The sequence below is a fragment of the Sphaerodactylus townsendi genome, linkage group LG13 (assembly GCF_021028975.2).
Source record: "Sphaerodactylus townsendi isolate TG3544 linkage group LG13, MPM_Stown_v2.3, whole genome shotgun sequence".
Taxonomy (NCBI): domain Eukaryota; kingdom Metazoa; phylum Chordata; class Lepidosauria; order Squamata; family Sphaerodactylidae; genus Sphaerodactylus; species Sphaerodactylus townsendi.
In genome coordinates this window covers 29153463-29162899 of record NC_059437.1, presented here as the reverse complement: position 1 = coordinate 29162899, position 9437 = coordinate 29153463, and the positions used below count along the sequence as shown (strand labels likewise).

At 43.2% G+C, this 9437-nt stretch overlaps 1 protein-coding gene across 1 annotated transcript; it reads left to right on the top strand.

Moving 5' to 3' along the window:
* The first annotated feature begins 1540 nt into the window (after positions 1–1540).
* Positions 1541–9080, top strand: BRS3 (bombesin receptor subtype 3). The gene is made up of 3 exons (XM_048513997.1): positions 1541–2171; positions 4527–4878; positions 7135–9080. Exons 1-3 carry the CDS (start codon positions 1735–1737, stop codon positions 7528–7530), a joined length of 1185 nt encoding a protein of 394 aa, XP_048369954.1. The 5' UTR covers positions 1541–1734; the 3' UTR covers positions 7531–9080.
* Positions 9081–9437: the final 357 nt, after the last annotated feature.

Sequence of the window (9437 nt, the reverse complement as noted above, 5' to 3'; positions counted from 1 at the left end):
ATGATGAGGAACAGAAAAATATCAGGTCTCACTCCCTGATAATTTAGAGACTTATGTAGATTCCTTCTACCTTTGAAGCCACTGGCAGAAATTACCCATATATGTTCAGACATTTTTAGGCATTTGATGTGGGGGATGAAACTCCATTTTTTTGTCTGGAGGGGGTTGTACTCCCCCTGAAGGAGCCGGTTTGTATCTTGGGGGTGCTGCAGGATCCTGACCTACATTTGGAGGCTCAGGTGTCCCCTGTGGCACGTTGTGCTTTTAAAGTATGATTTGACCACAGTGATCCATGCTCTGATTACATCCACATTAGACTACTGTAACATGCTTTATGGAGGGCTGCCTTTGAAAATGGTCTGGAAACTTTATCCAGCCCAACATGCTGCAGCATGCTGCTGTCAGAGGTGGGATTCCACTTCACGGAAAAATCTGCACTAGCTGCCTGTTTCCTGGATTTTTTTTTAACTTTTAAAACCTGAAATAGTATGGCCCTGGGTACTTGAAGGACTCCCTCTTCCAATACTTTCCTCCCACTATCTAAGGGCCTCCTCGCAAATCCTGTTCTCTCTGCCCCTGCCTTTAAAGGTGAGGACAGCAGGGAAGCCAGAGATGGGGCTTTTTCAGTGACAACACCTTGTCTGTGGAATGCCTTTCCTCTTGAGATTTTCTTGGCCCCTACCCTGCCCTGCCCTGCCCTGCCCTGCCCTGCCCTGCCCTGCCCTCCCTCCCTCCCTCCCTCCCTCCCTCCCCCATCCATCCATCCATCCATCCATCCATCCATCCATCCATCCATCCATCCATCCATCCATCCATCCATCCATCCATCCATCCATCCATCCATCCATCCATCCATCCATCCATCCATCCATCCATCCATCCATCCATCCATCCATCCATCCATCCATCCATCCATCCAATTTTAATTAAGGGGTTGATCTTTTAACATTGTTTTTATAGTTTGCTTATAACCAGACAACTATTTTATGAGACTCATTTTAAACTGGTCATTGTTTTATGCTGGTTTTTTAAATGCCAGTTTTTAAAATAGTATATCAGTGTTTATACCTTTGATAGTGGGTTTTTAATGTTCTACTTTGCAACAAGCTATGAGCAATTTTACCGGAGAGGTAACATAGAAATTTTCTAAACAAACCAGTGTGAAGTGTTTCAAACATCCCACAGCACTGCATAAACATAAGGGATAATTAAGAACATTCTATCTCTTTTCTGTTCCTGCATGAATGTCATGTACATTTTGTGATATTCTCAAAAAAAACAACAACCCCAATCTCTGTTCTTCTATTAAATACAAAGCATTCAGTAAGCAAATCTGTCTCAATTTTGGAATAAAGAATCAATTTGCTTTGCAAAACACACCAAGTACCTCTGAAATAATAATAAAAAACCAACCTGTTGTTGACAGGTTAATGTGGTGATAAAAAGCAAAGCAAGCTCCCCCTTCCTCCTCTTCTCTGCTTTCTCCCACAGTAGCTGTAAGGCATATTTTAAAAAGTTCCCCACCTCCCACACAGTTCACTAGTGAATCTGTATGCATCCATCCCTCTCACGCTTTGATTCTCCAGAGTGGGAAATGAGTATGAGTCTTGAAGAAGTGGATTTCCAGTGAGCTGTTCTGACTCTCTCTGATTTTTTGAAAACTGTTTTGTTGACATGCTCCCAGTTGAACAATAAGTGTTTCTGACCAATTCAATGACAACCTGAGCAGACAAAATGTCTCAGGCACCTTTGCTGGCAGCGAATGCAATGTTATATCCTTTTGCAAATGCTACCGAGCATCTGACTTCTATCGCCAACAATGAACCTGTAGTGGAGGAAACAGGGTCTGGAGATGCCCCTCTTGGGCTGGAAATACTCTGCATGATTTACATTACGTATGCCACCATCATTTCAGTGGGTCTTCTTGGAAATGTGATCCTCATTAAAGTCTTTTTCAAGATCAAGGCAATGCAGACAGTTCCAAATATTTTCATCACTAGCCTGGCTTTTGGGGATTTGCTGCTGCTGCTGACCTGTGTGCCGGTAGATGCTGCTTGCTACATCGTAGATACCTGGCTGTTTGGAAGCATTGGCTGCAAGCTCCTGTCGTTTATCCAGCGAACTTCTGTAGGAGTGTCAGTATTTACTTTGACTGTGCTCAGTGCAGACAGGTGAGTTTCAAGGAATTTACTTGATTGAGAACTATTTACATATAATATGTGATATGGAATTACCATATCCTAGTTAGACTGTCTTATTCAGCCAATTGTCAAAGTAGATTATTCTCAATAAAATGCTGATATTCTCTAGCTCTTCACTCCTGATCTCCAGCTATTTAATGAGGGATACCCCTGAATGCAAATTCCTACCAATGAGATTCTGATCCTTCCTCTATCCCACAGTTCAAATGTGCTGTTTGTTTAGAATGCTATACTTGGAGGTTAGAGAAATGATCTGTGAACTCTAACAAGAATTGGTTTTGGTGGGTTTTCCGGGCTGTGTGGCCATGGTCTGGTAGATCTTGTTCCTAATGTTTCACCTGCATCTGTGGCTGGCATCTTCAGAGGTGTATCACAGAGGTGTTACACATGGTGACTAGGGTTAGGGCTGCACCTCTGAAGATGCCAGCCACAGATGCAGGTGAAACATTAGGAACAAGATCTACCGGACCATGGCCACACAACCCGGAAAACCCACTACAACCAGTTGAATCTAGCCGTGAAAGCCTTCAAACAAGAATTATTCAATTTTTGAAAAGTTACCCTTCATTTCTAAACAGGAAAACTGGAATAAAAGCCAGTTTAGTATAGAGGTTAACATATGATTAAAGCAGAATATCTGGGTTCAAATTTCCACTTTCAAGCCTATTTTCCTGTTCCCATACACTTTGGCCTGAAGCCCACTGGGTGATGTTGTGTCACTCACTCTCTCTCTTTTAAAATACTGTTGTGAGATCAAATTAGTATATACTTGAAACAAATGAAAACGATAGATGGTAACTGTGAGTGTCCATGAAATAATATCCCCCATCCCCTGCAAGAAAAAATAAAATTGCAATTACTCAAAGGCAAGAGAAATGCTATATATTGGTGCTATCTAGTGGTCTATTTGAGCAATTCATGAAGATCAAAAAATAGAAGTGTGAAAATTATGAAACCTTTGAAAAATATTTTTTCTGCTTTCAGTAAAACAGAACCATAAACTTTTATCTTGATGGCTAAATCACCCACTACTTAAGAAACTGCAGTTGCTTCCACACAGGTATGATTCCCCATCACACTCTCATTGCTGCTGTGCATGCAGGGGCATTCACAGCGGCAATGGTGGCAGCGCATGAAAGAATCCTCTGCACTATCCCCACATGCCCATCAGTCCCTCCTCCTGCCACCACAGTGCTTTATGCTGGTTTCTTTTTTTAAAAAAATAGCAGCTGTATCAATACAGTGTAATGATGGTCTAGCGATACATCTCGTACTGATTTTTTAAAAAGCTGGCAAAAGCCTGCTGTTGGTGGTGGTGGGAATGGGGTGTGTGAGGGGAAGTGGTACTGGGGGTGGGCAGGCTGGTTGCTCTGGATTACTCTGGTTAGGCCTGATTCAGATATAGGGGTGCACTTAAGAAACTCCAGGTGTCTAAATAGCTTTCCTATACCAGATCATTTAACTCCTTGAGAGAGGTGCACTTCAGTAACACTATAGGTTTGTTCTGAGTATTGTACACAAGTAAATACTATTACAGAGCCTTTGCACAGATTCTAATTTTTTAAGAACCTAACGATTGCATTCTTTAATATAAACTAAATTGACCAATCATTATACAATCCACCCATCCCTGTTACACAGATCATTAAAAGGAGATCAATTACTTGAGTCCATAGGAGTTTCTTACCCCAAAGGCACAGAGCTGAACTTCCACGTGAAAGTTCCATTATCAGATTTTCATCTGACTTTCCCTCCAGGACGCTCTAGGCTGCATGCTATGGCTCTCTGCTTGCCATTTTAGCTTTGCAACAGCCTTTGGAGGTAGGTTAGATGAAAGAAGCTAATTGACCCAATGGTTAACCAGTGAGCTTCACGGCTGAATGGAGATCTGAACCCAGTTCTCAATAGTCCTAATATGACACAGTTGCGAAGGCCTTACAAAAAGCAGGAGTTCATTACAGAACTTGACAAATTAGCAGTTGAACAATTTTTCAAGAAGATAATGGTGTATGTAAAACTGTTTCAAGACATCAGAACATATGATAGTGCCTTAACACCAAGTCAGACCATTAGTCCACTTAGCGTAGTACTATCAGCTGTCCAACTGGCAGTGGCTTTCCAGGGCCTCTGGAAGACATCTTGCCTGGCACCTTACATCTCCTTTAATCAGAGATGGCAGGGGCTGCAACTACGCTCTCCTGCAAGCAAAGCAAGGGCTTTGCCACTGAACCACAGCCTGGTCCCAGGCAAAGGTGGAGCTGCTGCCTTTCAAAAATATTTCTCAGATATGTCCATTCTTCTAATGTTGTGATATTGCGGTTGTAGGTACAAGGCCATTGTCAAACCCTTGGAACTGCAGAGGGCTGATGCAGTTCTAAAGACCTGCTTCAAAGCTGCCTGTGTCTGGATCACCTCAATGTTGTTGGCCGTCCCGGAAGCTGTGTCTTCAGATGTATACGCCTTCCATATCCCAGAGAAAAACAGCTCCTTTGAAACCTGCGCGCCTTACCCGGTGTCTGAAAGAATCCTACAAGAAGCTCATTCTCTAGTTTGCTTCTTGATGTTCTATATTATACCGCTAGCAATTATTTCTGTCTATTATTTTCTTATCGCCAAAACGCTATACAAAAGCACATCTAACATGCCAGCAGAAGAGCACAGCCATGCTCGTAAGCAGGTAGGTGATGAACTAGAATCTGTACCCTGTAAGGCCACAAGCTGGTTGTGTTCTTTTGACTCTGAAGGTTAACTCAATGAGATCTATTAGTTTTGCATCAGTGCCAGTGGAAATATTCATACCTCTGGAAAGCAATATTTTTTTACTGATTAAACATGCCCCCAAATTATTAAGCTAATTCAGAAGTTTGTGCTGACCAAAGCAGTGTTGTTGTTGTTGTTTTAACCACTGATTCTTCAGTTCAGCCTTCTGCGCGTGGTTGAAGGGCATAATTTTCTCCTTCCTCCGTTATCAGACTAGATATTTTCTTTCTCGGATGTAATAAGCATCCAACTTTTAAAGGATGGACTATGCTTAGTTCAGGGGTAGGGAACCTTTAACACTCAAAGAGCCATTTGGACCCGTTTTCCATGGGAAAAGAAAACACTTGGAGCCGCAAATAATTTTTGACATTTAAAATAAAGATAACACTATATATATAGGGTTTTTTTTTACCTTTTACTCCGCTCATTCTGAGAAGCGCATGGATACGCCCGCCCTGCTGCCTGCAGGGCGGGCAAGGATGAAGCTGGTGGCTTGGCCTCGCCGGCCGCCGGGAAAGCACCCGCCCCGCTCCAATGGGGCGGGCGAGAGGGGAAGCCTGCAGCGCGGCCCAGCCGACCATGGGCAGTTGGTGCACCCACCCTGCTGCCTGCAGGGTGGGCAAGGATGGGGCCAGTGGCTCGGCTCGTGGAGCCACAGTGCAAGGGCAGAAGAGCCGCATGCGGCTCTCGAGCCGCAGGTTCCCTACCCCTGGCTTAGTTGATGACTCTGTGCTGATACATAACAAAAAACAAAGCAACAGATGCTTTTCTGCACAGAAGTGAGAGGCTGGGAGTTGGATTCTGCAAGCCTGACTCATACTAATATATGAGTATTTCCTGATGAACTTATGAAGCTGTCTTATGCTGAATCAGACCATCAGTCCGTCACGGTCAGTCTAAGACTGGCAGAAGCTCTCCAGGGTCTTAAGTAGAGTCTTTCCCACCACCTACTAGCTGGTCCTTTCAACAGGAGATGCCAGGGCTTGAACCTGGGATCTTTTGCATGAAAAGCAGATGCTCTACCAGTGAGCCAGGACCTTTCCCAAAGAAACTAATGGGCTTATGACCCAATGCGACCTACTGTGATTGTAGTAACTTGGTAGATGTTCTCTCTCAGTCCTGCTGTTAACCTTCTACCGAACAAAGTATATGCTGTGCTGTTATGCTACATTCTGTTCACAGAAGCCCTTTTCAGATGATTAGTACACCCATTCCAGGAGTCCAGCAACCATGTGTAATATCCTCAGTTGCCACACTGTCTGAAAATTCATCAGCCATTCCATGCATCCACAAACTGCACGTGTATCAAAATATATGTATTGCCCTTGTGCAGACAACATGATGACCACAGTTTTTGGGAGCATCAAGGGTAGCAACTACTGATTTGAACAGTAGACAAGTTCCTGGTGCACATGGATGTAACATCTGAAAAGGGCTCTTATGTCTGCTGCTATTGGCTGGAAAAGGCTTTGTGGCAGACAGACATGTTTGAATGTAAATACAGTTGGGGGCACAAAGACTGGCTCTTGGCTAGAATCACTCTCAGTACTGAAGGAAACCATTGGACTTGTAAGTCACTTTAAACAGAACTTTTATTCGGCCTTTGATGCAGGGATGGGCAAATTTATCAGCCTGAGGACTTTGTCTGGGGGTCCTGTCTGTTTTTTGCATTCTGGATTGCATATCAATTCTTTCCATTCCAGCACAGGACTCCATTACTTCTGACTAACCCATGTTTACCATTGGGCATGCCAACAGTGCTGGGGGGCGGGGTGAAGGTGGGGCTATAGATTCTTCTCTGCTGTCTATAGAGACTGGGAGTGGTCCTTTCCCCCATAATCTGACTTTTGATGGCTCTGCAAGAGATTCAAATTATTTCTTTTCTCAGGAACAATTGCTCACTGGACATTGCTGAGGCCAGTGCTGCAGTCCAGTGGGCCGATGCTCCTGACATACTGGTAAGGTGTTTGAGGGCCAGAAGAAGAGCTCCCATATTCTGGATTTGGCCCCTGGGCCATAATTAGTCTACCTCTGTTTTAATGAGACAACCTAAAATGTGCCTTCTATCTAAAAGAGAAAGGTTTTGAATCTTGGGTTATTTTATTTTTTGTTAAAGAATCCAGCATGTTAATTAAAAATGACACAGATGTGCCATTACATTTTCCCCCCCTAGATTGAATCACGCAAGAGAGTTGCCAAGACTGTGCTGGTTTTAGTTGGCTTGTTTGCCTTCTGCTGGCTTCCTAATCACATCCTGTACCTGTATCGCTCATTCACCTACCACACTTCCATTGACACATCTGCCTTCCACCTCGTTGCTACTATATTCTCCCGGGCTTTGGCCTTCAGCAATTCTTGCGTCAACCCCTTCGCTCTCTACTGGCTGAGCAAAAGTTTCCGACAATACTTCAAGAAGGAAGTTCTATGTTGCAAAAGAAAAGTTCCCAAACAACAAGCCAGAGTTGCCCAGAGTATTACTCCTACAAGGGCAATGTCAGTTACAGGCTCAGAAATCAGTGTGACTTTGCTCACTGATTATAGTATCACAAAAGAAGAGGAGAGTGTTTAATTTTTCCCAGTTTTGGGCATATTGTGTAAAAAAAAAATCCGTTAGCTATGAAGCACGTCATGATCTAGAAAGGAGTTGCACCAGCATTTCTTTTTAATACAAGCGATAAAACTTCAGTAGAGCACTTTCTGCCTCATCCTACAGCATTTACACCCAGCCACGCAAAGAAAGATGATGCCGGAGATGACACCAGTCTGTCCTGCATGTACAGGCTTTCTCCATCAAGCTGCTGCTTCAGTTCTCAGTAACACCCTGGAAATATTTTTGCATCTCTTCTGCCATTACAGAGATAAGACAGATCTGTCATAACAGAGAAACCCATGAGCCTGAACATTGAACAGCTCTGAGATCACTGAATCTGAGGGGGTGGGAGGAGGGAGAGTTGTATTATTAAACTGAACTGATCTTCAGTTTTGTGCACTTACTTTGGAGTCAGATCCATTAAATTGAGTGGAACGTATTTCCAGATGGGACCCCATGACATTTGGGTTCAAAGACTTGGAACTAAGATGGCTGGTAAAACTTTGGTGGTATACATACAACAGATCTTATTATGTGGTAGAAATATGACACAGGGATGTTCATACTGACCCGCTCCGTTAAAATCAGATTTTTTTTATCTTTGTTCCTTTCATAGCAACAGACATTTCCACTACAATATTATACCTGTTTGCTTTATGTAAGTCTCCTCTTGTAATTTATTCGACTTTTCTAACCATCCTGTAAGAAGCTAATTAGGTTTGGGGATTTGTTGGTGTTTAAATTTGGCCATAGCTGTGCACAGTTATATGTGTGCCTCTTAAATATTTGCTTTGCAGCATTGACAGCGCAAGATACAACAGGGCTGTTAACAGGCAGAACATATCGAAGAAAAAAATGTTTCAAGTATTTCCACACATTCTTAATGTGATCAGTGTGAAAGTTCATTGGGATTTTAAATCCATATTTTTTTAAAAATGAAGCCTCCCCCTCCCCTTCCATACTTACTACCACACTGGTGTAGGAATTGCTGATTTGGAACTGCCAAGGCACACATCATCATAGAATTTAATTAACTATTGTGCAGAGATGTAGCTCTGTGGGGGTGGGATGCGGCGAACTGGGCACACGCCCCTGTGGGGGTGTGGCGAGGACATTCCGGGGGCGTTCCAGGGCAGGGCAGAGGACGCACCAGTGCACCGGGCACTTTCCCCCCTTGCTATGCCTCTGCTGTGCAGTGTTCAGGTGAGGTTGCTCCTAGTTCATCCTGCATGCAATGTGGGGAACAAGACGTCAACAGAAGGGAGCAGCTCTGAAGGACCCTCAGTTCTCCACACCAAAGTTAACAATCTGCCTTTTCCCATTACATTTCTTTCCAGTTCAGTTCTCTTAAATAAGTGTTGCTCTTCTGCTGCTTTTTTACTGATGTTTTTTAATTGAAACTGCGAGTCTACCAGCCTATCTACGTGTCATCTGAGCTGGCTTTTTAATTTCCTGTACTGAATTGCTTTCCTTGTCTCTATTCTGTGATTTAAAGCTGCTCGTTTAATAAAGTTAGCACTTGCAACCCAGACACAAGATGAGAATTGTTAAAAAAACAACAACCCGTATACTGAAAAGTGCTACAGGAACAGAGATACTGAGTACATTCACATGTTTTATAAAACAGGCCCTTTCAGTTTGGGGGACTACATCCTCAATCTAGTCCAAGTTAGTTATGAGTTGGTTTAAGTCGTATTAAAAGTAATGAAGCAAACTGATTATCAATAGGATTGCAATCGTATGTACACTAATCTGATACTTAACTCTGCCCAGGTCATACAAACAAGCATTAACAGGATCAGGAAGTAGTTTTCAATCCCACTGCTTTCAGCAGGGCTCACATCATACTAACTCTGGTTGGATTTGGGCCTATATCAGTGATGGTG

Bases quoted from the DNA above. Each gene is read 5' to 3' on its own strand.
- BRS3 (XM_048513997.1), top strand. From the start codon at position 1,735: ATGTCTCAGGCACCTTTGCTGGCAGCGAATGCAATGTTATATCCTTTT. The intron at 2,172-4,526 runs GTGAGTTTCAAG...TTGCGGTTGTAG, and splicing joins ACTGTGCTCAGTGCAGACAG to GTACAAGGCCATTGTCAAAC. The intron at 4,879-7,134 runs GTAGGTGATGAA...TTCCCCCCCTAG, and splicing joins ACAGCCATGCTCGTAAGCAG to ATTGAATCACGCAAGAGAGT.